The sequence below is a fragment of the Dothidotthia symphoricarpi genome (genome assembly GCF_010015815.1).
Source record: "Dothidotthia symphoricarpi CBS 119687 unplaced genomic scaffold P153scaffold_21, whole genome shotgun sequence".
Lineage (NCBI taxonomy): Eukaryota > Fungi > Ascomycota > Dothideomycetes > Pleosporales > Dothidotthiaceae > Dothidotthia > Dothidotthia symphoricarpi.
In genome coordinates, this window is record NW_022985028.1 from 357,204 (window position 1) to 381,771 (window position 24,568).

Here is a 24,568-nt window from a genome sequence, read left to right on the forward strand (position 1 = left end):
GGAGACCCACGAGCAAAAGTTGTTTGGTATTTGGAGCAGCGTGTGAGGAGGGGTCGAGATCAGATCTTAGACGCGGCGAAAAATTGAGCGACTGCGTTGCAGCACCAGCGCGCCCGATGTCCGCACACGCAATTCTTGTTTCCGCCCTGCTTGACGCCGGAGTTTGCCGGAGGTTTTGTCGGAGCAGATGTTACCTGTAGGAATAGCGTGACGAAGATGAGAGGCTGGTCGACGGGGGTGAGGCGAGTGGCTCGCAGGATTTGTCGGTCGTGCGTGCTGGGCTGACTTACCTAGTTATGCTGGGGGAGGTGAGGGCAGGAGGGAAAGCCACGGACGGGAACTCGGAATGACGACCAACACGTGAAGCTGCTCTCTCGTAGTGCTTTTTTTCCGCCGAGAGCCAGTTTGGTTCACTAGCACCTGCACACTGCCCGTTTGTTCACACCATCGCTCAGCATTAATTCAGACATACGCGCTGCTTGCGCTCTCGAGTCACGGCCAGATCAGCTCCAGCACATCCGTTGAGATTCGGCCATCTGTCAAGCGATGCCTCACCGTGCACGCGGTTTCAGAGCGGCATCTTAGGCATCTTAGTCTAGGGTGCACCAAAGTAATCGATAAGGAAAGAGCCTCATCACTCATAACGCCCCTCCATCATCACTTCTGCGAGCACAGCATTGCCGGACCACCTCCTGTTTTTCGTGCTTTCAGCACGCCAACTTGTGCCTGGCCGTCTTATGCAAGCAGCACAGAATTTGCATATTTGCATCCGATCGGAAGAGCAGCGGCTATGAGCAACTCATCCGAGCGTCGTCGTGCGTGAGGCCAGCGCTGGCGGTTGTGGCTTGCCAGGGTCTCATCCACAAGAAGGCCCTACCTAAGCCAAGTGGATGAGCTAGAATTCAACAATGCCATCGTTGGCACGTCCATCGTATTGCGCATTCACCCTATCTCTTTTGTGCTCTGCGACGGGTGCTGTCCCGGCTTGACAGCACAACATCTCCAGTCTGCAATTCAATAACCTTATTCGAGGGATGAACCCATAGGATCAGAGCCGAAGATTAAACGGAGTACCGTTGCTATTGAGCAGGGGTCCCCTGTCGGCTGATTTCGACATCCTACGTCACGTCTAGTCCAACCAAGGTTGACCTTTCCAGCCGATACTAAATAGATAGGACTCGCTGGCAAGACTCACCGAGTCTGCGACGCCGTGATGAACATATCCGGAAACATAGTGCAAATGAGGCTGTAGATGAAATTAAACAAAGTGCTCACCGGACGTGCGCTCGGTTTCATCGCCGGGCATAAGGAACTGACTAGTGTGATTCTTTCCAGCCACAGGCGCTGACATTGAGGGAATCCAGATACGGCATGCCGGCTACATTGCTGACTCAATGCCACACTGTGTGAGCGCATGCTTGTAACAGTTAAAGACACACAACCCTTACACTAACCCTACATGTAGCTGTCAAGATGTTGCAAGATTTCCCTGCAGCTTGCTTTCGGCTTTTGCGCATAAGCGAGTGCATCCTCATCCATGGCTCTCATCCTGATTGCACATCGACTGTACTTGGGTTGCAGTCTGGCTTGGCGATTGTCGAGTAACATCCGTCTTGTCGACTATCAATGGCCGCGGCAAGCCGTCCGAAGAGGAAGCGTCCCCGACCAGATGATGCATCGAAAATTTCTTCGAGGCATGACCTGCACTCGGTGATGAAGGACTGCCATGAATGGACGCAAGCACCGCGCACATAATAGCGTGCAGGAGCCCCCAAGATTCCACGTGTTTTCCGCTCCACTCCGCCGTGCACAATGCACGTCTCGGAGCTTTCTCTTTACACGCAGCGTCGAGCACCCAAATGCCGTGTCGCAAATACCTCCCGAAGCTGGACTGTGTTTAGGACACGTCACAAAACCTTCCGCGCCTGACTTGAGGCTTTTGCGCAAATGAAAAAGCTCAAAGACCACCGACGAGCTGATCATGGAAGTCAGAATAAGCTCAGTCCCACCACGGTTACGCAGCCGAATTGGGGGCCCAGCAAGATTTCGGCTGGGTAGAATGCCCCTCTTTTGACACGCATTCCCGCCATCACGCAGCAGGGGACAAGCCAACGCAGAAGGTGCGGCGAGGCCAGCGATGTCGTGCAGCAGGTGGCGTGATAAACTTGATTGGCATCACGTACACCATTTTTTTGAAGAGTCCGGCCGTCAAGCGGTGAGATTGCGCTTGTTGCGCCTTCCATACATTTTGGCCGAGTGTAAGCGAGTGAGTGGCATGAGTGGCTGGGGATCTGTCTTGTCCGATGGAAGAACCGGACGTTGTTTCGCATTTTGGTTGCCCTTTAGGACATTGTCGCATGGCTAGTGAAGCTGCGAAAGTTTTTATATTAAAGCGATGCTGAGGTAGGCTGTAGAATGTGAAACAAGACGTGTTACCTGATGTCGACATCGTGTGACTGCGATCTGGCGACTCAAAGCAAAGTTTGAAATGCACCCAATTTTAGCTATCGTCCACAACAACATTGATTTGGGTTTCAAGTCAAAACATCATCTCATGCTGTAGTCGTCTTCTCAGAGAGGTTGACATGGCATTATGTGGACATTCAAGCCAACACTCCAACGTAGACGGCCGTAGAGCTTTCTAGAAGAAAAGAAGTTTCCATGCGCCATTACACTCACCCATTTACCACAAACGCGACAACATATTCATCTCACTAAATACACACTCATGATCCCCTCAAGCCTCCTGCGCAAGCAACTCACCCGCCCACACACCCACCTTACACCCCTCCTGCGCAAAATGTCCACACCCTCAAACAAAGCGTCGCCCAGCACGCCCTCCTCCCAGCCCCAAACCCAACCGCAACAAACCGCTCCCCCAACCACAGACCCAGACACGACAGCACCCCTAACCCTCCCAGAACCCAGCACGGCGACCCACAAGCTCAACGTCAACGGGCAAGGCGTCAAACTGGATCACCTGGGCCCACTAGTAGTCAATCGCGATGGGACGCTGTCGAGGATCGCGAATTGGGAGAGCATGGCGGATATTGAGAGGAGCAATACGGTGAGGATTCTGGGGAAGAGGAACATGTTAAGGCTAGAGGGATTGAGAGGGGAAGGCGAGGTAGGGGGTGTGGAGAAATGAGGTTCAAAGATGAGGGGAAGACTCCAGCGTTAGGCTGGCGGGAATTAGGAAGCGGGAATATGGGATGGTCAGGGAACTGGGATGTGCTATTTCTAGTGTGAAAGTGTTTCAAGTGTAGAGCTTGGGTTGTGGGGAGTTCTCAACAGCCAAGGCGGGGTGGAGTAAGTCAATGTAACATGACATGTCAAAAGTAGGGACGGAATTGCAAAGGTTGGGTGTTGTGGAAATGTTCATTCTGCTATTTACACACAAATTCAAGCGTATCTCCTCTATGGCTTTTGAGTAGTGCCAGTGTGGGAAGAACGCTCATTGTATGCCCACTGGCCCTCTGGCGCCTGCTCTTCAAGCGGCTCCCAGCTGTGTGATGTTAACTCATATCATGGGAGGAAATTCGGGGATTGCCTACACTTTGTTCTTAACCATCTCGTCTACGAGCATGTGCTCACCTTCGGCGACCTGGATGACCTCTTCGATCAAACCGGCACCCATTCTGCTCTCCAAGTCCGAGATGCTGCGTTGATCAGTCACACGTGCCAATATACCTTCAGAAGTAGATGACGTACGCTTCAGCAGTGTATTGCGGCTCCGGGTCAAACTTGATTTTGGTGATTGACCGCTCTGGTGTGTAGTTGACATCACCCTTCATTTTAGGAATGAACTTGGAGCGCGATTTCTCCGACCTGATGCCCTCTGGGAATGTACTTGGGATCTCGCCGTCCCACTCAGCCGCACGTGTCCTGGGGTCGACTTCATTGTTCTTTGGTAGGACAATGGTGTTTCCTCCCGAAGTGCTGATGCTCTGGAATGCCTCCGGGTCGTTGTCGACCTGCATCTGAATCTTCTCCTGCCAGTCGTCCCATCCCTTCGGCTTCGTAGACTCGATAACTTGAAGGCGGTGCTTGGTCAGCCCCTCAACGGACTGGCGGTAGACGGAGGACTCGGGGATCTGCTTGAGTTTGTCGAGCGTCGAGTTGTAGTGGTAGAGCAGCGTCGAGCGCGGCGACGGGTGTGTGAGGAGGCCCGTCAGGCCGGTCGGAGCGCCGCGCTCGAGGAATTGGCCTGGCTTGATGCTGGCGAGAAGCCGTACAGCTGCCCTCATGGTTGCGGGAGTGGTGAGTGGGGGGTTGCGGCGCAATGGGTGGGCGGCGTGGTGATGCCATCAATTGTGGTTGCGCCAGCCAGTTGGCGCTAGACGCAGATCCCTGTGGCCACAGGAGTCAGGGACAACATATGCATCTTTTGGTCATCGCAGAAGCAATATCACACACTCTCTCTTAACCAACGCCAGCCTTGGGAACACGTCGACACTCCAAGAAACCACCGATGATCGTTCCTTACCTCTCGCTGGATTAATCGTACCCATAACACATCTTGCTGGGCAACTCGCCGCCCCGTCGCAATGCGCTCCATATTCTATTCTCTCCTGTCGCTGGCGACTATTGCATCCACTCTTGCAGCAAAGACGCCAACCCCCAAGAAGGCAGATGCAGACGATGACTGGGACGACAAGGAACCCGATACCATCTTCAATGGCCAGACAGTACCGCCCATGGCACAGCTCACGATAAAGGACTTGGATAAGAGTATCAGCCATGGAAACTGGTACGGCACTGTCGCAAACTGGTCCTTTTCCGCACTGACACGATGAACAGGATCGTGGAGTTTTACTCCCCATTCTGCCCGCACTGCATGCACTTCAAGCCTACATACCAGACAGCATACGAGTTCTACTACACGTCGAAGCCCCTAGCCTCCAAGGGCGACATCGAAGGCGACTCCCTCAACTCGTTCACGCGATACTACGATTTCAAGTTTGCAAAGGTCGACTGTGTAGCCTTTGCGGACGTGTGCAAGGCGCATGATATCGCCAACTTCCCTACCATGGTATACTTTGTGGACGGAAAAGAGACGGAAAGGGAAAAGGGGGCAAAAAGCATGGAAGAAATGAGCAAGTGGGTCGAGGGGCTTTTAGAGTCGATCCGACCTGGCTCGCGCAAGGAGGGAGGCCCAAAACTTCCCAAGGCTGGGGATAAATCTGTCGAGGTTGGCCCAGAGACTGAACAAGCAGTCAAGGAGAAAGAGAGCGGTGCCAAGACAGATAAGGCTGAAGTCAAGCCGACATCCAGCGCAATATCCAGCACAACGCTCAAGAGTGTGCCATCCAAGGCGGTAGCCAAGCCCACGCCTGCGAAGCCCATGTCGTCTGCGAACCCATCTGGCATCGTAGAAGCGCTTACCGCCGAGAAATTCCAAAAGGTCGTCACCAACACGCTTGATCCTTGGTTCATCAAGTTCTACGCGCCATGGTGCCATCATTGCCAGGATCTAGCACCAACCTGGTCGAACATGGCTCGTCATATGCAAGGAAAGCTCAACGTGGGAGAGGTCAACTGCGACGTCGAGAAGAGGCTTTGCAAGGATGCAGGCGTCAAGGGGTATCCCACAATGCTGTTTTTCCGCGGCGGTGAGCGCATCGAGTACCACGGCTTGCGAGGACTTGGTGACCTGCTCGACTATGCTGACAAGGCAACCGAGATCGGCTCAGGCGTACCTGAGGTGGATCTTGCGAGTTTCAAGAAAATGGAAGAGACAGAAGAAGTTATTTTTGTCTACTTCTACGACGTTGCGACCACGTCTGAGGATTTCCAGGCGCTGGAACGGTTGACCCTCAGCATGGTCGGCCACGCCAAATTGGTCAAGACGGACGACAAAGCCATGTCCGAGCGCTTCAAGATCTCAACCTGGCCCCGATTGATGGTGGCGCGGGACGGAAAGCCTACATACTACCCACCTATCACTCCCAACGAGATGCGCGACTCCAAAAAGGTGCTCACCTGGATGAAGTCCGTCTGGCTGCCCATTGTTCCTGAGATGACATCTTCCAACGCGCATGAGATCATGGCCGGCAAACTTGTCGTGCTAGGTATCCTAAGTAGAGATCGATCTGACGAATTCATTCTCTCCAAGCGAGAGATGAAGAGCGCGGCGCTTGAATGGATCGAGAGACAAGACAACATGTTCCAACTTGAACGACAAGAACTGCGCGACGCAAAGCAGTTGCGTATTGAAGAGGCAGAAGACAAGGATGATGAGAGATCACTCAGGAACGCAAAGAGTATTCGCATCGACATGAATGAGATTGAGCGTAGGCAGGTTGGATTTGCCTGGGTCGATGGCGTTTTCTGGGAACGCTGGGTAAGGACCACGTATGGCGTTGATGTGAAGGACGGCGAGAAGGTCATCATCAATGATGAAGATGTAAGTGTGTCCGTACTGCCTTCATGTATGATATTGACTTTGATAGAACCGCCGCTACTGGGACGTCACCATATCCGGCGAACCCATCCGCCCAAGTCGATCCTCCATCCTCGAAACCATCAACAAAGTCACTGCCAACCCGCCCAAGATCCCTTCCAAATCGACGGCAGGCACCTTCCAGAGCTTCTACTTGTCCGTCCGCCGTTTCTGCGGCGGTCATCCGATCGTGGCCGTGGGTATGATGATTGTATTTATCGTGGCTGCGACCTTGTTCGGCAGGTCGAGGACAAGGAGGAGGGTGTTTGGTAATACCGGAGCTTTCTTCCAAGTAGGAGAAAAGGAAGGGTTGTTGGGCGTGAGCAACAATGGGCTCTCGAAACACGACTAAACGAGAAACGGCTTGACAACGGCGTTGACGTGGCGTAAACGCATCATGTTTATGGGGTTTTGCTTTCTTGTACATCATTTCCTATACTCGTAAATAGCGCGGCGCAATAGACATGCACATGAGACATCATGACCTTTTCTACATACCCTACCAAAGATACCACTCACGCTACGCACTCCGTTCAAAATACCCACACAACCCGTCCCCACGTGCCCTCGCGCAACAACAACCCCTCCACGCGTACCCCACCACCAAGACCCAAGCCCCAAGTCCAAGTCCAAACACACACTCCACCACCCCTCACCAACCGAGCAATGTCGTCCCTCACCCTCGCAAACCTAACCTACATCTCGCGCGACGACCTCGCCGCCGCAATAAAAGCCTCGCCCACCACGCCCCTGCCCGCCAACACAGCCGTAATCGACGTGCGCGACGGCGACCACATCGGCGGGCATATCCGCGGCTCGACGTGGGTGCCCAGCAGCCAGCTGGACTACAAGACGCCGGATCTGATTCGCACGTTGCGCGACAAGGAGGTTGTGGTTTTTCACTGCGCGTTGAGTCAGCAGCGGGGGCCGAGTGCGGCGTTGAGGTACTTGAGGGAGAGGGAGAGGCTAATTGGTGGTGGTGGGGAGGGGAAGGAGGGTAAGGAGCAGAAGGTGCTGGTGCTGAGGGGTGGGTTTGGGGAGTGGCAGGAGAAGTATGGGGAGGATGAGCGGTTGACGGAGGGGTTTCAGAAGGATCTTTGGGAGTGAGGAGGGTGGGGGTGGGGGACGAGGGGAAGTGGGTGATGTGGTTTATAACGACGATATCTACACTTTGTTACGCAGCAATGGACACGACTACACAAACGTGGAACAAAAGCCATACAATCCATAACATCAATCACGATTACGAAACATGGACTTTTCTCCCTATCATCCAACAACTACACGCCCTAACACCTCGCGCCCTCCTTCTCGCGACTCAAACCCTCATAATTAGCCCTCTCCAGCTCCATAATAGCATCCACCTTCTTCGCACTCGCGCCCCCCTTATCAAACCGATACCCCAACCACTCCTTAACCAACCGTCTCGCCAACTCAATCCCCACAACCCTCTCGCCCATACACAGCACCTGCGCATCATTGCTCAGCACCGCCCTCTCCACGCTGAAACTATCATGCGCCGTCACGGCCCGGATACCAGGCACTTTGTTCGCGGAGATGGCGACGCCCAGCCCCGTGCCGCAGATCAGCAGCGCCCTGTCCGCCTTGCCGTCTGCGACGAGTTTCGCCGCGTCGACGGCCACGTGCGGGTATGCTGTTTTGTCAGACGATTCGACGACGCCGACGTCTGTTATGCTGGAGACGAGCGCCGAGGCCTCGAGGTCGGCTTTGATGGCGTTTTTGTACGAGATGCCCGCGTCGTCGCACCCGATTGCTATGCGAAGGGGGGAGGGGTCGGAAGGCATTGTGAAGTCGAGTCGAGTCGGGTCAACGTGATTCGAGTATAGTTCCCCGCGCGCCTCTAAAGCTCCGAGGTATCGTATTTCTCCCAGATGCTCCTCCCTTTCTTCGAGTTGCTGCTCGAGACCTTGACCGCCTTGCCGTTGCTATTCCGCGTCTCACTATGCGAATACGTGATGTCACCGTCGACCGAGCGAACCGTCTTGCCCGTCCCGTCAACCACGCTATCCACGGCCTTGTTCACGATATTCTCAATCGGCTTCCCTACGAAACTCAGATCCGAGTGCCCTCTCGTTTCGATGATCTTGGGCTTCTCGCTGCCGTCTAGATTGCGCTCTTCGATTCGCTGCCGGAGGTGGTCGATGTCGGAATCGAGGTTTAGCGAGAAGAGGGCGCGCTTTGGGGGTGTCATTGTGGATACGGGGATCGGGCTGCTGCTGGTTCATATACGGGCGCGTGATGGCGTCGGGTGGGTGTGAGGGAGTGGTTGATGCAGGAGAATGCGGGGAGAGCGGAGATCGGCTGGTTTGGGTATGCCGGTGGGGCAGGGCCAGCTTGGGGCGTCGGGGTCAGGGCCGATGAGTCGGTTTGCTTGCCGATGTACTTCGGTTAGATATATAAATCTTTATGCGATTATGTTGCAATGACGACGGACACAATTGGGGTTGGTACGAGAAGAATGTAGTATGACAGTTCAACATTGATGAAATGCGATATCCCCAACGAGATAATGACGATCAATCATAATGACCATGAACATGTGTCGTGCGTATTCATAAATAACAAGAGGATGGAAGCATACTTTGGGGAGGATCATGATATTCAATTTTTGTAAATAGTAATTGCTTCCGTATCGGCTCCCCAAACCTCCAAAGGCCCCTGTCGCGGTACCTATCAAGGTAAGTAATGTTATGTACTGTTGGTATTCAAACCTGATGTCCTTGTCGAAACCCGTACTATCAAATCCCTCCCAGTTCACCTCGCGCTTCTCATCATGGTGTATATACTGCTCACTTCTTCTCGTCACCAAAAAGATCTTTCTCAACCATTTGTCTACCCAGCACATTAGCAACCGTTCAACCCAGAATCTCACACCCATCCCCTCGAAAAACACATACCTGCAAATCGGATGATAAAAGTCCTTGTTCTTCTCAAACGTCTCAACAGCCAAATCCCGATCCGCCGCATTCAGCAGCTTGTACATGGGCCTCACAAATTTCATGCGGCCAATCCTGCCCAGCAGATCCGCAGACGGCTGATACGTCTCTTCCACTTTAGCCATGAGCCCGATGCTCAGATATCTCGACAGGACCTCGATGTTCTGGGTTTTGTTGTACGCGTACGTCTCGCCGAGGAGATGGACATGCTCGGGGGAGAATTTCCCAGCGAAGGACTGCAGACGCTCGAGGAAGACGACGGATTGGTTGGAAACCCAGCCGTCGATGTCTGAAGATTTGGGCGTGAATTCTGCCGAGGAAGAGAGGCGGGCTTGCCATTTGTCGGCCAGCTCATAGCAGGTCTTCACCAGTGTGTCGTCGAACTCCGGTTTGGGCGGGAATCCAGGCGCGTAGAAGAGCTTGTCCCAGTCAAACTCGTCCAGCTTTTTGCTCGCCTCCTTGTCCTTGGCGAAGAAATCGATCAGGCAGGACTTGAAGTCGTAGGAATCCACAGACTTGAACTTGAATGTTTCGAAGTAGTGCGGGATAAAAGAATCCCATGTGCTCTTTCCCAGTAGGAGTTCAAACTGGTACAACGCGTGGAACCCCTTCTCGTACGGAATACTCGAGAAGGCATCATCAGGATCCTGGCCCTTGAGTTCCAGAACGAGTTTCGTGTACGGATGATCTTCACCGTAGTTCTTGATACTCTCTTCCAGCGCCTTCCAACCGATGATTGCGGAGAAATGACGATACGGCTCTCCGTGGACTGCAGCTTGGATTCTACGCTCGAGATATGTCGTCCAACCTTCGTTGAGCCAGAAATGCTCCCAGCTGGCCGCGCTAACGAGGTTACCCGACCACGAATGGCTCAGCTCGTGAGCAATGACATCGATGTTTTGCTTGTCGCCCGAGATGATAGACGGCGTGGCATATGTCCAGACCGGGTTCTCCATACCGCCGTAAGGGAACGAGGGGGGCAGGATGAGCACATTGTATTGCGTCCATTGGTACGTAGGAGACACAATGCCTTCGATAGCCTTCATGAAGGGTTCGATCTCGCCCTCAAGTTCGCGCTGGCAGTCTAGGAGTTCCTCAGGTCCAGACCAAACCGTGCTCCGGGGTCCAATGCTTGCACTTGCTAGATCGCCACTGGCAATGGCAAAGAGGTAGACTGTCATGGGGACTTTCTGCTCGAACGTGTACTTGAGTGTTCCCTGCTCTCCATCTTTCTTGGGCGCCTGGTACTCGCTTGCCCCTGTGGGCAGACCTGAAGCGAGGACTGGCAGTGGTGAGCGGAGAGCGAAGCTGAACGTTGACTTGACATCGGGCGTATCCTGGCAAGGGAACACGGAGCGAGCGTGGATAGCCTGGCACTGGCTGAACATGTACGGGTGTTTCTTGTTTGATGTTTGAGCAGGTGTCAGCCATTGGAGAGCAGTGCACTTGTCAGTCGTCGAAACCTTGATCTCAACAGTGAAAGTCTGGCCCTTGGGAATAGCTCCAGAAAGCGGAATAGTCAGCGGAGCACCGTAGGGCTCTACACGATCACCAACGTTGAACTTGACACTCTTGCCGTCGACTTTGACTTCGGAGATATCCAGGAAACTGTCAAAATGTCAGCCATCATACAATCATTCGATGCCGTCAGTCTCTAAACTCTAATCTCAACTTCATCCTCCTTTTCATCCTCACACCCATGCACACACACATACCTACTATCCAACACCACGCTCCCCACCTCCTCCCCCGTCAAGCTCTCCAACGTCAACACCACACCCCCCACCACCCTCTTCGCCAGAAAATCAATTTCAAAGTCCACACTCGTATGCCTCGTAACATAATTTTGATAATTAGAAAGCGTATTCGGGTCCCTAGGCATATTGATCTGCACGTCCCCATCCGCCTTCGCTCTATTCGCCATAGCGGTGGTAGTAGTCGAGAACGCCGACGCAGTAGCTTTCGTAGGAACGTTGCGGGTCATGAGTAACGTTCTCCGCCGGGACGATGCAGAGAAGTGTTGTGAGCGGCGTGGGAGAGACGCGGGGCCACACGACAGCGTGGTGAGACGTGATCGGAGGTCGTGGCTGGGATGTGCCGACCCAACCCGCTGCAGTGACAACAAGGACCTTCCGTATCCACCGTTTGCCGACGAGAACGCGCGAGTCGGGACGGCTGTGAGGACTCGCATTGTGGGCCTGGAAGGTCATGTGGTGAATTGATGTGTTTTAGGGTTTGTATGTGGTTTGAAGGCGTGGAGGTGCACGGGCAAATGACATCTTGATCCGGCGAGAGCATCTTTTATCAACCCTACACATGTAAGTGTGGTGGAGCGACATGACACATCGTACTAATATGCAGATACGTTCAATTGCCTATTCGGGGTTGACATATGCAGTTGTCTTTTCGCAAACACATAACAAGAGCGGTATATCAGAAACGCTCCAAAGCTGCCATGCCTTCAACACGTCCCAGTCCAAAACGCCCAATGCCGAGATCAATCATCCTTCCCTCCATCTCCCTTGCGTCCCCTCTCCCGCAGCACAAGATTGATATTCGGCCTCGCACTCTGATACTGCTCCATCGTCTCCCTCGGCCGCTCACTTGTCGGTGTCCTCCCCCGGTCACTCTCATCGTCCCCAATCTCAAACGCATCATCTCTGAGTTCAATCAGATCGCTCAGATCCCCACCAACAGCCCCAATAACAGGGACAGCAGATCTCTTCCCCTGACCAGGCGTACCCGGCTCACTTAGCAATTTCTGCGCCTGGGAGCCAACTTTCCGAACCCACCCTTCTATTGCACCGCCAATCTCCTGAAGATCCAGACCTGGACCGCCAAGTGGTGTGACGGCCCCTGAACCTCCATACTGACTGGAAGTGCCCGGCCCAGCGTCTAGCAAGCTCGGTGCCCAGGGTGTGAAATACTCCTGTCCGGGTGGTGGCGCCATGTTGGGTAGATGCGCAGCGAACATCTTGTTCAAACCATCCTGTGCGGGTCCTGGACTCCTCACGTTTCTACCCAGCGTACCGACACCTCCGGGTCCTTGGAGGCCCCACGCTTTGCCCGATGTACTGCGCTGACGGCTGTGTGCTGACATAGAGGACAGATTGCTCGATGCACGGGGCCGTGTGGGTTGCGATGGTGAGTTCGTAGAGGTGGAGGAGCGGGGAAAGTCGACGGATGGTCGGGGCGTCGATGATTCTGAGAAGGCAAGGGATTTCCGTCGTGCGGGTGGGAAGAAGCCGAGTGCTTTACGGGGCATGCGACCGATGGGTGTGGGTGTTTTGTCATTGGGGAGAAGGACCCAGGAATCGTGCTTCCAGGGTGGTTCTGCGTCTGCGCTCGATGAAAGGGTGGAGTTTGTTTCCGTGTCTCTGCGTCGTGGGGTGGTCCAGCCATTGGGTAGACCATTGGTATCTGGTTTCTGGCCCTTATTGCTTGTACTATCACCATATTCACCCAGTAGTAGATCTTGATCTGGGAGAACGTCCGGTCCCGGTACTGGACGTCCCTTTACTCCGCAAGCATCTACGGGAAGTACTATCGTCTTCTTCGTCTGTATGCTGTCGTTTGGCCACATGCGGTTTGACTTGCATAATACAGCCTGCTCACAGTTGTACTTGATGCTGAGTCCCGCCAGCGTGTCCTGCGGCCGGACATGGTGTACGTATACGAGGGCGTCTCGATCGTCGTTGTCGCCAGGCGGTGCAGAGGCACTGTGAAGCTCATCCGAATTTCTGCGCTTTATGCGGCCAATCGAGTCCGACATCAGGTGGTCGTTGGCGGTCAACAAGTCCTTGCGCTTCATTGCCCGGACCATGGCCTCGCGCTCTTCCTGCAGCCCAGCACCAACATGCGAGCCTGTGCCTGCAGGCCCCCATTGCTTTGGCGGAGGTGCGCTGGTGGACGTACGTCGTCCATGTTGCGATCTTCGTTTTCGAGTATCACTTGGCTCTGGCGTGCCCCCCTCATTGCCCAACACGTTCGCTGCCAGGCCTTGGATCGCCGACCACGAGTTTCCCCACAGCCCAGTCAGCGCTTTCGACGTGTCTCGCGTGGCTTTTGAAGTCTGCGCGCCCGCAGACCTCACAAACAAGGACGAGGGGCCAGGCGTGGCGTTGAGGCGCGACGACGAAGTGGCCCCAGTTGAAGTTGTAGCAGGCGATGCAGTCCTCGAGCCTCCTCTGCTACGCCTACTCTCACTCCCGTCTGTCGCATAGGCATCGTCCTCGACACTGATCAATCTCCGTGTTCTGGGGCGCAGCGTCGAGTTTGTGGACAGCGAGGATGCATTGGAGGGTTTCATGACCTGCGAGCGCCGGGCGGTGTTGGAGAAGGTGGTGCTGCATAGGTCAGGTGATTGTTATGGTCGGGAAGACGCAGCATCGCATCAAGTCAGTGGAGCATTGTGGGTGACAATCGACGAGGTACGTGGAGAGCGAGCTTGTCGGTCAGTCGGAGAGCTTTCTGGGGAAGCGTTCCATGGTACCACATACGTAACATCACAACCGTGCGCCGGATTGCGGCAAGAGAGTAGACGTGACACCAAGCCAAGATCGACAAATTTCGGAAGAGACTTTCTTTATTATATTACGCTTAGTATGTCAGCTCTTGTGGAAAGCCGAGCGCTTGTGATTCCGCTGTGACATGATTCCCCGCTACCTTGGTGGACGCCGGTGATAAGGACAGATAACGACCTTCACCGCAAAGTTCGCTCTTCATCGTTGACTTGCACACATAAGCCAGGCAGCGCGATATAACAGTTGAGTCAAGTATAATTCATGCAAACTATGTTTGACTACATGTGGCCTCATCTCCTGTTTCGAGATATCATAGCCAGAACAAAGAACGCCATGCTCACATACAAAAACCACTGTTGTCATCATTCATTACCGCTCCAGGATCGAAGCATGTAGAGCTACCCGTCCTGATACAAGAAATAAACGCCTTCTATCCAACATAACTGCCGAATACTCATCGAAACGGACTCGAGCTCGCTGTCACATCGACATTCTCGAACTCTAGCTCGAATGCATCCACCTCTTCGAACTTCTTCCGAATGGCGGCGAGTTTCTCTGATTGCTCGACAATCGAAGGTTCTGTTGTCTCCTCTACCTCCTTCTCCTGGGCTGCGTTTTCCTTGTCCGACGATATTCGGCGCCCATACGTCCTGCTCGTCTTTTGTGCTGCTTTCGTGGACGCTGCAGTCTTCTTCCCACGAGCTGTCTTCTTCGTAACCTTGGGTGATGGTGGTTTCCGTTGGTGACTGCGTCGAGCGGGCATCTGCAGCTCGTCTTGATCAGAGTCCATCTCGACATCCACGTCTGAAGATTCAAGATCAAACTCATCGCGATCCAGACGCATGCGGGTTCGCCGGCGAGGAAGGAGGCCCTTCAGTTGCGCGGTGGATATGTTCTGCTGCGCCTTTGTCTTGGCACCCTTCTTTGCTTTGGCTGGTGTCTCCGTCTCCTCTCCCTCAGATTCGTCATTGTAGTTTGTTGCTTTCCGGGCTTGCCTCCCTCGCCCACCAACACGCGTCTGCGCTGGAGATGATGGAATCTCTGAGACCGCGCGGACAGGACTGCTGGATTTTGGAGGGGCGAGTGTCTCACTCATAGGCTCTGAATCTTCTTGAGTTTGCTCTACGACTATTTCGTGCGATGGGGTGACATCTGGCAGGCTTGGAGAGGGTGATCTTGGAGACTCTAAAGCTGGGCTGGACTGCATGTCGAACGGTGGTGACGAACGGGGCACTTGGATGACAGGGGATAGCGTGCGCTTTGTGCCCCGTGTACCGGAGCTGGAGACCTGAGTGCCGCTATCATTTCGTACCCCATCCTCCGGCGCATTCTTTCGCACGTTGAGCGGCGTAGATTCGTCATGCGGAACAAAATCGTCGAAGTCGAAGTTGTCTGTGTCATCCAAGGTGTCTTGATCATTATCTTCGACATCAGTGGTCTGCTGCACCATGCGCAACAAACTCGGTTGTCGTGCTCGTCTCTTGAAATTTGTCAAAGCCAGAATAGAAGTTTCATGTGCTGGCGTCGCGCCGACTTTGATGGCAGATGGGGGACGCGTGCCATGTGCTGGCGACTCTGAAGCTAGAGAAGAGAACGTCAAATCGCCATAGCCGCTATTCTCCTCTTCCTGGGGTGCATCCTCCTGCGCTGCTTCAACAAGAGAGCGTACGGTCGCCGGTGGTGAGCTCTTCCTCGCAGCCGTTCTAGCACTACCCCTTGTAGCTCGCGTCGTCTTTGCACGTGGTGCAGGTGTGCGTTTCTTAGTCGAAGGCAAAGGGACGTCTTCCTCAGCTGGAAGCGCGCCAGTCATGACTAGATCTGCCTCATCTACAGGCTCCGGCGTCTTTTCCCATGGCATTCCCCTCCTTGGGCGCGTTGACGTAGACTTCGTGACGAGCCCATCGCTATCTTCGCTGAAGCTATTGAGTGCTGCATTCGCCTTTCTGGTCTGCGCTGCAGATAGTTTTGCGGGTTGTTTGGGTGGCGCGGGCTTTTTCGCGACGCGTGTAGTTCGTGTCGTCGTGGACGCGACTTTGCTTCTCGGTGGTCGTGGCATTGTCGCAAGCGGTTGCGCGTGATGAGCGGGTATGGGTGTTTGCTGTGTCGCGACTGAATAAGCGTGAATTGAAGCGATTCGGTGCTGTCGACGGTGATAGAGAGAAGTAGTTGATGACGCTGCGATGCGCGTAGTCAGATGTTGTGACGGAATAGACATTCACGCTAAGTCCAGCCCCACGGACGGCCAGCTCCACTTACAACCGCCCTACTGGGAACGTTACTTTTTGGGTAGATGGACTCAAGCAGACTCTGTTGTGAGTCTTGCGTCTGTTGATGAATTAAAAAATATTGTAGGCTCTAACAACTAAGCTGATCGTCTGTATACTATGATAGCTCCTATAAGGTTGTGCAAGGCGCATTTGCGACTCCAGGCAACTGCATTGGTCGCATATAAACCAACGTTCGTATCGCCTTGCCTTGTAACACTCCAACTGCCTTTGCAAACTACAAACCTCTTTGCGTTCCAACAAAATGAGCACCTCAACCCCTTCCTTTGACTATGATCCTTCTCTGCAGGAATATGCGGTACACGAGAAAGAGTTCCTGCGCCAGCATCCCAGATACTCTGTTCTATGCACAGGCATAGTTGTCTTCCACGAGAATGGCAAGTTGCTCCTTGTCCAGCGAGCTGCGGATGAGAAAGCATTCCCCAACGCCTGGGTAAGTTGATCCTGACGAATTCACAACATACGATGCTGCAAGGTTATACCTACGCCTTTATGATGTCCTCACCCGTATTTTTGATATAACCAAACAGCATTAACACAACGCAGGAGGTGCCAGGAGGGAAAGTCGACGACACAGACGAATCGATCCTGCATGCTGCTGTCCGAGAACTGAAGGAAGAAACCGGCCTGAAAGCGACACGTATACTGAGAAAAGTAGGAGAGTCTGAGTTTTCGGACAGAGGGAGACATGGTCCCGAGCAGTGGTGGCTGAAGACGATTTTTGAGATGGAGGTCCAGAGTATGGATGCCCTTGTCTTGGATCCGATTGAGCATCAGGCTCACCTGTTTGCGTCTGAAGAGGATGTTGTCAACAATTGCGTGGGCGATCTCAAGATGGTGTATATGCCGCAGCCAAGTAAAGAGATCAAGCTGGAGGCGTTCAGATTGCGGCAGGAAGCGTTGCCAAAGTGAGTATACCTTTGTGCAACGCTTCAGTCCTCATCTCTTGGTTAGTCGGGATAGCTGGAAGTATGCTGCTGTTCTCCGTAGCTCAAAAGGTGCAGCAAACACTGAGATTATATGCTACAAACATACTCACCAGTAGTAGAGAGGCACATAAGTTCTATACTAATGCTAATCTTGAATGTAGTTGACAAGGTGTCGGAATATTTGAATGTGACTTAGTTTCTTCTTCCATAACCAGCTATGACCTCGTGTCCAAACACAAGGTTGGGATGCCTCGGACAGGTGGGGCAGTGAGCGAGATGAAGATGAGCCTCGCTAGCATGTGAAACTCAGAGTGGACTTGGATACAACCCCTTTCTGCAGCGTGACCCCCAAGGTGTCCTCTTTTATGCAGGCGCTGCAGTGGTGGCTATTTGACTGACTGAAGTGATAGAGGCGCAGTAGAGCATCAGCAAGATCCATGGATGATGTGCAGGCTGGTGAGATCCTCGGTGCTTCCCGCCAATGGGAGACGGGCTGTTGACGGGAACAACGGAGAGGGTGAATGACTAGCCTACACGCAGCGGAAGCAGGTCCCGATGGTGGACGTCTGGAATGTCACGCGACGGGGACTAGATGGGCAGACGAGTCGCTCGCAGGGGAGCAGTGGTTGAAACTGCTGCCGCAGGACTGCATCTTGTGGCCGTGACAATTGTAGGGAGAGTCAGGGAGCAAAAGAAAAAGAGCAATTCTCAAAGAGCAATTCTCAAAGCCTCTGTCACATATGCATGTGCTGATCAATGGCGGCCCCACTCGCGTCTGCTCATCTAGACTTGGCGAGGGCATGCTCGAGCACACAGCTCGATCGCATCGCGACTCCGTACCTCGACGACTACGCGACCGCAGGCCTCGCCATCATGTCTGCCGGCGAGCACAGCTTCATGGCCAACGCGGCGCCTGCTGCACCGCCAGCTCTGGCCGCGCAGCCGGGCAACGAATCGTAGGTGCCTTTGCGCAGAGCAGCATGGAGAGTCGGAGAGAGCGCCTGGCTCACAAGACGCAGTCCGCCAGCCGGCGCGCAATCGGTGCCGCCGGGCCATCCCTCGTTCAGACGGCAGCGCGCGAGCAGAGCCTGCGAAAGTAAGTCGGCCACCTTCTTCTTGCGCATCGGGGTGGAGACGTGGGACTCTGCGCTGCAGCGTGTCTCGCGCTCCTGGGGCGCGCGAGTGCCTCGGCACCGAGGCCACGCTGGACGACGAATGCTGGACGACGAATGCTAACCACAACACGCCAGCCTGCCACGCCCGAAAAGTGCGCTGCGACGCGGCATCGCTGGGAGGTGAGCACCGCACTCGATTCCCGCGCAAGCACATGACCTGACGCGCGACAGTGCCCTGCACAAACTGCACCGCCTTCTCCATCGAGTGCCGCATCCCCGCGCCCAAGCGGAAGAAGACGCAGACGGCCCGGACAAAGGATGTCGACAGCGACCGGGGCGAGAGCGACGACCGCTCCCCGGCGAGCGCCTCGATTGAGCCGCGCGAGCAGTCGGCCTTCTTCCAGAGCTCCGAGGACGGCACGCCCTCGACGCAGGTCTCCAGCGCCTACCTGGCCCAGCAGACGGCCCACAACGGCACCTATGTGCACTTCATGAAGCCCAAGTTTGCCCGCGCCCCGATCAAGGAAGCCGGCCGCGTCGCCTACCTCGGCGAGTCGTCCAACCTGTCGCTGCTCGTCCACGACCGCTACGGAACCACCGACGTCGTCCACTACCCGCTGCCCGAGAACGTGCGCGGCGCCAAAGCCCGCGTCAACGAGATGGACAACATGGAGGTCGAGATCCTGCACCAGCGGGGCGCGTTCCTGCTCCCACCCAGGGCCCTGTGCGACGAGTTGGTCGAGGCCTTTTTCAAGTGGGTGGCTCCCGTCGTGCCCGTCATCAACCGCACCCGCTTCATGCGCCACTACCGGGACCCAAAGAGCCCCCCGTCGCTGCTCCTTCTCCAGGCGGTGCTCCTCGCAGGCTCGCGCGTTTGCAACAATGCCCAACTCATGGACGCCAACGGATCGACCACGCCCGCCGCCATGACGTTCTACAAGCGCGCCAAAGCACTGTATGATGCAAACTTCGAAGACGATCGGGTGACGATTGTCCAAGCGCTCATCCTGATGGGGTGGTACTGGGAGGGACCAGAAGGTGAGTTCTGCTGCAAGTGCCAACCCCCTGACAAAGCAACTAATCACTTCCAGACGTCACCAAGAATGTCTTCTACTGGACAAGAGTGGCCATTGTGGTGGCCCAGGGCTCAGGCATGCATAGGAGGTAAAATCCTCACCACCGTACATTTGCTGGACTTTGCTGACGGGGACAGCGTCGAGGGTTCACAGTTAAGTCGCTCAGACAAGCGCTTGTGGAAAAGAATCTGGTGGACACTATACAGCCGAGACCGTTCAGTAGCCGTCGCGCTCGGCAGACCGGTTGCCATTGACCCAGAAGACTCCGACGTTGAGATGGTTTGCGAGGACGACTTCATCGACGACGAGTCCGACCGCCCTCTAGAGCACCCGCCCGACCCAGTGCATGTCCAGTTCTTCATCAACTACGTCAAGTTGAGCGAGATCATGGGGCTAGTATTATCCCAGCAATACTCAGTAGCTTCAAAGCACCGCAGGGCAAATGCCATAGACCTCACTCACAGTGATATGGCTCTTGCCGATTGGCTGCAACATTGCCCACCCGAGGTTCAATGGGATAGAACCCGCCATCACTTCTGGGCGGCTCTGCTGCACGCCAACTACTAGTAAGTCCTTGACTGCCTTGGTTATGGGTTGTGCTGACATCTGCAGTACCACTTTGTGCCTCCTTCATCGAGCACACATGCCACCGGCAGGTTCGCCCAAAGCCACCAATCTAGACGCTTTTGGGGGAGAAGAACACGCATATCCGTCGCGAAACATCGCATACCAGGCCGCCGCCATGATCACATCCATCATCGAGAATCTACGAGCTCATGACGAAATTCGATACACGCCCGCGTTTATTGTATATAGTCTATTCTCTGCCCTCATCATGCACGTCTATCAGATGAAGTCTTCGAACAAGTCGATTGTTTCAGCAACGGAGCAGCGACTGCAGATATGCTTGGACGCGCTGAAGGAGGTTTCCAAGGTGTGGCTCGTTGCGAAGATGGTACATACGCTCTTCGAATCCATCCTCGGCAATAAACATCTCGAGGAACGCCTTCAGAAAGCTGCCGGCAGGAACCACAAGAAAAACAAACACACTGCTGCTCCGCCGCCGCCTGCGCCCAAGCCCGCACAAGAAGCTCCCAAACGGAAATTCGACGACATGGATCTGGGCTTCCCTGCCACCAACGGCCACCCGGCGCATCAAGTCTCGTACGAGCGATCTAGACCACAAACCCCCGCAGTCACACCATCTCGCGAATTGCCGCCTCCACAGCAGCAGATACCTCACATGACAACTGGATCACCGCAGATGAGCCGCCAGAACCACGATGCTTTTATGGGACCTTCACGGTCTGGTACTCGCCCAACCACACCTTTTAATCCTTCGTATTCCTACCCTGGAACACCTCCTGATTTGTTCCTCGTCACCCGTGATACACCCAATATCAGTCAAGAAGTATGGCAAAACTTCCAACCAGACCAGTTATTCCCTGCAGATACACACATCAACTTTCCTCAGGTATCTCCACAACAGCATAACCTTGTAGATCCTGCCTTGAGTCAACCACAGAGTGTACCGGTACACCAACAGGCTTCTGGCGACATGCAACCTCAGCAGCAAATGCCCGGAAGCCAACAACCGATGCAGAACCAGCAACCGGGGATGGGCATGCCTGGGTTCGAACATAACAATCCGCAGGCCTGGCAACAGCAGATGGAGATGATGGCGCACAACCAACAACAGCATAGTGCTCAAGACGATACGTGGAGTAACAGTTCGAAAGGACAGCGTAACCCGATTGTACCTATGAGTTTGAACGTGGATGACTGGCAAGTTGATACGCTGAGACCTTCAGTGTCTATGGTCAAATTGAACATGTCGACTAACGTACTGATAGGTTCAATTTCTTCGGTATCAATGGCGAAGCCGACATGTCGCATCTCTTTCACCAAGGGCCTTCGTAATGTTCTCAGGTGTTGTATTGTCAAAGTCCATCCTTACATAGGTCTTGTTGCATCACTCGATTCCCAAAAAATAATTGTAATCATTTAGCGCGGTTTGGTAGGACGGTTGCATGGCATGAAAATTCTTATTGCCCTTGGTGTTGGATTCTTGTGGAATACGCGTTTGGATCGCGACGTTAGAAAGGTGTTACGATGTCAATTGGCTGGTTTCCAAAAACGTCTTCGACTGTCTGTTGTTTTAGTTCAGCGAAAAAAGCATTTCTTGACTTTTACTCTTTTCAGTCCGTCATCATGTTCTGTGTATTATAACCAATGATCGACGTTTAGCCATCAATGAGTCTCTTGCCTTGAGATGGGAACTGGAGCGTGCTGATTCTGGTTCTAGCACATTGAGAAGGATTTTGTACACGGGGGTTGATTGGTTGGGACGGAAGGGTGATCGTCTTGGAGTGATTTCGACATCTCATGATGCTCGGTGGGCTGGATCGGCAAGGAACCATGTTTGATATCGACTCGGTGCTCACTGTGCATGATGGCGACCGTGCGACCTTAACATTTTCTGACGGCTCTTTGCATGCATCCTTTCAGTGCGGTACTGCTGACAGTATCGAGAGGACTTGGCTATCAGGCTGCGAGTGCAAAAGAGGCAAGCGCACGGCCATCGTTTGCTACTTCCCCACAGATCACTCTGCTAGCACCAATATAGGCAGGCGGCTTGGCCGTCTCGCATCGACCTCGCATGTGCACGCAAGGGACCAGCGATCGCGACACGATTTGTATTGCCCTCTCAGCAACCGAAGTACGACCAGAACCTTCACCCTTGGTTTTCACGTGAGTCTCCAGCATGAATCGTCCAGGTTCGTTTTCTTCGTCCCTCCGCGAGGTCCTTTCAGCCACCAACATGGTATACTCGCATGCCCAAGCGCTCACAAGCTCGAGGCCGTACCGCTGCCCACCTTCTTTCATGTTGTCGCTGCCTGCAATCGCGCATACAGTTCAAGCATGTTAACCTTTGTCGAAAATAGGACCGGGCGCCCAGACACTGCGGAATCTCCCTTCCAACATGTTCCAATCGCAACAAAATCCACCCCGTGGTGCCCCGCTGGGCTCGAACAGACTTCAGAACGGCAAACTGGGTGAGGGCGCTCCTGGAATGTGCCATGGGACGTGTAGCTGACGGGAGTATGTGTTGCAGGAAACGCGTCTCAGTGGGCGTTTGGAGGTCCTATGGGCGGTGCACCGGGGCTATCAAACACGCAACCACGAACAAACGGAGCCATGTCAAGCTTTGCGCAAGCAATGAGCAGCTCGCAACCCCACACGTCTCTCAATCTTGAGTAAGTCACCGCACAGCAGCTATGGCGAGGAATAGGCAACGGGTTGGTAAAGCTAGGCCGCAGCGCGACTCTGGCTGCTTCTCAGACTGCGTGGATATTCAGCTGAACATTTGCGATGATAGGGAGTTTCCGTCGCTTTCTGGCGCGCCTCAGGCGCAGCAAAATACCCCCGCGCAGCAGATGTGGGCGAATCCGAATATACGAACGCCACAACAGCAGCAGCAGCAACAACAACTTCAGCAGCAACAGCAGCAACAGGCGCAGCAACAACAGGCACAGCAGCAGCAACAGCAGCAGCAACAACAACAACAGCAACAGCAACAGGCCCAGCAGCAACAACAGCAACAGCAGGCGCAGCAACAGCAACAACAGCAGCAGCAGCAGCACTCGACAATCCAAAGACCGCAAGGCCAGGCGCCACAGCAAGGTCAAACTGCTCCGGCAGCGAATCAACAAATACAAACTCAGGGGCTCGAGGATGCAGCACAAAACCAGTTCCCCGGAGCTGCTGACGACTACCGGTTTGGCGGGCAGTCAGGAGTTGGACTGCTGTCGGGCGGTACCCAACCACAGACAGGCAACATCGAGGAATTCCCGCCATTAGGCGGTGCCAATGGAGAAATTGGGCCGGATCGAAGAGCGGGGTTGATACAAAATGCTGCGGCTTTCAGTGCCAACGCGAATGCAGGCGCCTTCCCGGGGCTGGGACAAACGCGCAACGGCCTCTCGAGTCCAGTCGACAGTCAACCAGAGCGGACGATAAATCCCACAGTAGGTGGCAGAGGTCTGCCTGGTGCGGGTGTGTATCTATGATTTCAGTAAGGAGACTCTGGCTCACCAAACCAGTGTCACGGACGCCCTTTGATAATGCGCGAGCGACGCCCACATTGCCAGAGGTACGTCAATTTCCATCGTGTAAGCCTCCAGTTTGAGCTAATGTGATTTCAAGGGTACCCAGCGAACAGGACAAACTCCCGGTGGTCTCTCTTTCCTTGGTCCTCAATTAGGGATGCGTGCAGGTGATATTGCGGCTATGGGTCAACAGCCTCAGCGGAGCCAGTTCGAGCAGGCGTTTGGCCCTGATTCAACCGGCTCACCAAACACACAAACATCGTTGCATAAGAAGCTTGCAGAAATGTCAGAGTCGGAACGATATGGGCTGCCTGGATTACTCTCCATGATACCCCTTGAAAGCCCCGATTATTCTTCGCTCGCAATGGGTCAAGATCTCACCGTACTGGGTCTGGATCTGAGTCGACCAGAGTAAGGCGTCCTCATGTTTTTCCTGTGCGATCCATGCTAACAGTGTAGTAATTCGCCTCTGCATCCAACATTTGGGTCGCCGTTTGTGGAATCAAATGTCAAGCCTGTGATACCACCAGACTTCACATTACCAGCAGCCTACACAGTGACCAATGTTCCGCCACTCCACTCCAAGATGACCAGTTTCTCCGCCGAGACGCTCCTCGCAATCTTCTACCAATTCCCGAGAGACATCCTGCAAGAGATTGCGGCACAGGAGCTGTACAACCGCGACTGGCGGTGGCACATCAAGCTCCAGCAGTGGATGATGAAGGACCCGGATCTCCCAGCACCGATCCGTTTGTCGCCAAAAGAGGAGCGCGGGTGGTATCTATTCTTCGACGTCACAAATTGGAGGAGGGAGAGGGTATGTATTTTACATCCAGGTCTGACGGCCAGATGCTAACTCACATGCAGAGAGAGTTCGAGCTCAACTACGATCATCTGGATCAACGGCATGGCAGCCCTGCTATGGCGGGACAGATGTAGCATGTCTTCCCTTCTTGAAGGTTGCTGGTTGCAGCGGAACCCTCCCCTTGGGCTGACTGCATCTACTGGTTGTAGTGCTGCTTTGGGCGTGCTTCTGTCATGAGGTGCACGTCTGGGTCTACTGACCCTCGTTGCGAATGAAAAATTCTGCGGACCTTTTGCTCTGCTTGATTTGCTTACTGGTCTGATTGAT

At 54.2% G+C, this 24,568-nt stretch overlaps 12 protein-coding genes across 12 annotated transcripts; 6 read left to right on the plus strand and 6 right to left on the minus strand.

The window, feature by feature from the left end:
• Positions 1-2,728: 2,728 nt before the first annotated feature.
• Positions 2,729-3,148, plus strand: P153DRAFT_389888 (uncharacterized protein; the record flags this gene model as incomplete). Its single annotated transcript, XM_033670878.1, has 1 exon — positions 2,729-3,148. One exon carries the CDS (start codon positions 2,729-2,731, stop codon positions 3,146-3,148), a length of 420 nt encoding a protein of 139 aa, XP_033519426.1.
• A 213-nt stretch (positions 3,149-3,361) lies between these two features.
• Positions 3,362-4,271, minus strand: P153DRAFT_370355 (uncharacterized protein). The gene is made up of 3 exons (XM_033669022.1): positions 3,712-4,271; positions 3,555-3,659; positions 3,362-3,505 (listed from the first exon to the last, which is right to left on the minus strand). The coding sequence occupies exons 1-3, from the start codon at positions 4,245-4,247 to the stop codon at positions 3,418-3,420; spliced, it is 729 nt and encodes a 242-aa protein (XP_033519427.1). The 5' UTR covers positions 4,248-4,271; the 3' UTR covers positions 3,362-3,417.
• A 276-nt stretch (positions 4,272-4,547) lies between these two features.
• P153DRAFT_379110 (thioredoxin-like protein) lies at positions 4,548-6,794 on the plus strand (the record flags this gene model as incomplete). Its single annotated transcript, XM_033669845.1, has 3 exons — positions 4,548-4,750; positions 4,801-6,406; positions 6,453-6,794. 3 exons carry the CDS (start codon positions 4,548-4,550, stop codon positions 6,792-6,794), a joined length of 2,151 nt encoding a protein of 716 aa, XP_033519428.1.
• Positions 6,795-7,108: 314 nt separating this feature from the next.
• On the plus strand, positions 7,109-7,549 carry P153DRAFT_379111 (Rhodanese-like protein; the record flags this gene model as incomplete). Its single annotated transcript, XM_033669846.1, has 1 exon — positions 7,109-7,549. One exon carries the CDS (start codon positions 7,109-7,111, stop codon positions 7,547-7,549), a length of 441 nt encoding a protein of 146 aa, XP_033519429.1.
• A 57-nt stretch (positions 7,550-7,606) lies between these two features.
• On the minus strand, positions 7,607-8,732 carry P153DRAFT_400538 (ribose 5-phosphate isomerase). The gene has a single exon (XM_033671833.1). The coding sequence runs from the start codon at positions 8,245-8,247 to the stop codon at positions 7,732-7,734; it is 516 nt and encodes a 171-aa protein (XP_033519430.1). The 5' UTR covers positions 8,248-8,732; the 3' UTR covers positions 7,607-7,731.
• On the minus strand, positions 8,304-8,654 carry P153DRAFT_389893 (uncharacterized protein; the record flags this gene model as incomplete). Its single annotated transcript, XM_033670879.1, has 1 exon — positions 8,304-8,654. The coding sequence occupies one exon, from the start codon at positions 8,652-8,654 to the stop codon at positions 8,304-8,306; it is 351 nt and encodes a 116-aa protein (XP_033519431.1).
• A 366-nt stretch (positions 8,733-9,098) lies between the features above and the next one.
• Positions 9,099-11,623, minus strand: P153DRAFT_370358 (leukotriene A-4 hydrol). Its single transcript, XM_033669023.1, has 3 exons — positions 11,115-11,623; positions 9,361-11,007; positions 9,099-9,295 (listed from the first exon to the last, which is right to left on the minus strand). The coding sequence occupies exons 1-3, from the start codon at positions 11,588-11,590 to the stop codon at positions 9,253-9,255; spliced, it is 2,166 nt and encodes a 721-aa protein (XP_033519432.1). The 5' UTR covers positions 11,591-11,623; the 3' UTR covers positions 9,099-9,252.
• Positions 11,624-11,911: 288 nt separating this feature from the next.
• On the minus strand, positions 11,912-13,765 carry P153DRAFT_253827 (carbohydrate-binding module family 50 protein; the record flags this gene model as incomplete). The annotated part of the gene is made up of 1 exon (XM_033662749.1): positions 11,912-13,765. A coding segment is annotated over one exon (1,854 nt), but the record flags the coding sequence as incomplete, so codon positions are not given.
• Positions 13,766-14,179: 414 nt separating this feature from the next.
• Positions 14,180-16,090, minus strand: P153DRAFT_370361 (uncharacterized protein). Its single transcript, XM_033669024.1, has one exon. It carries the CDS (start codon positions 15,976-15,978, stop codon positions 14,377-14,379), a length of 1,602 nt encoding a protein of 533 aa, XP_033519434.1. The 5' UTR covers positions 15,979-16,090; the 3' UTR covers positions 14,180-14,376.
• A 99-nt stretch (positions 16,091-16,189) lies between these two features.
• P153DRAFT_370362 (uncharacterized protein) lies at positions 16,190-17,306 on the plus strand. Its single transcript, XM_033669025.1, has 2 exons — positions 16,190-16,640; positions 16,754-17,306. The coding sequence occupies exons 1-2, from the start codon at positions 16,452-16,454 to the stop codon at positions 17,117-17,119; spliced, it is 555 nt and encodes a 184-aa protein (XP_033519435.1). The 5' UTR covers positions 16,190-16,451; the 3' UTR covers positions 17,120-17,306.
• Positions 17,307-17,963: 657 nt separating this feature from the next.
• On the plus strand, positions 17,964-21,576 carry P153DRAFT_349264 (uncharacterized protein). The gene is made up of 8 exons (XM_033666242.1): positions 17,964-18,092; positions 18,156-18,232; positions 18,387-18,431; positions 18,483-19,289; positions 19,343-19,415; positions 19,465-19,893; positions 19,940-21,139; positions 21,181-21,576. Exons 1-8 carry the CDS (start codon positions 18,010-18,012, stop codon positions 21,245-21,247), a joined length of 2,781 nt encoding a protein of 926 aa, XP_033519436.1. The 5' UTR covers positions 17,964-18,009; the 3' UTR covers positions 21,248-21,576.
• Positions 21,577-22,012: 436 nt separating this feature from the next.
• Positions 22,013-24,531, plus strand: P153DRAFT_370363 (uncharacterized protein). Its single transcript, XM_033669026.1, has 8 exons — positions 22,013-22,078; positions 22,273-22,383; positions 22,443-22,584; positions 22,707-23,383; positions 23,431-23,480; positions 23,534-23,847; positions 23,896-24,253; positions 24,304-24,531. Exons 2-8 carry the CDS (start codon positions 22,311-22,313, stop codon positions 24,373-24,375), a joined length of 1,686 nt encoding a protein of 561 aa, XP_033519437.1. The 5' UTR covers positions 22,013-22,078; positions 22,273-22,310; the 3' UTR covers positions 24,376-24,531.
• The last annotated feature ends 37 nt before the right edge of the window (positions 24,532-24,568 follow it).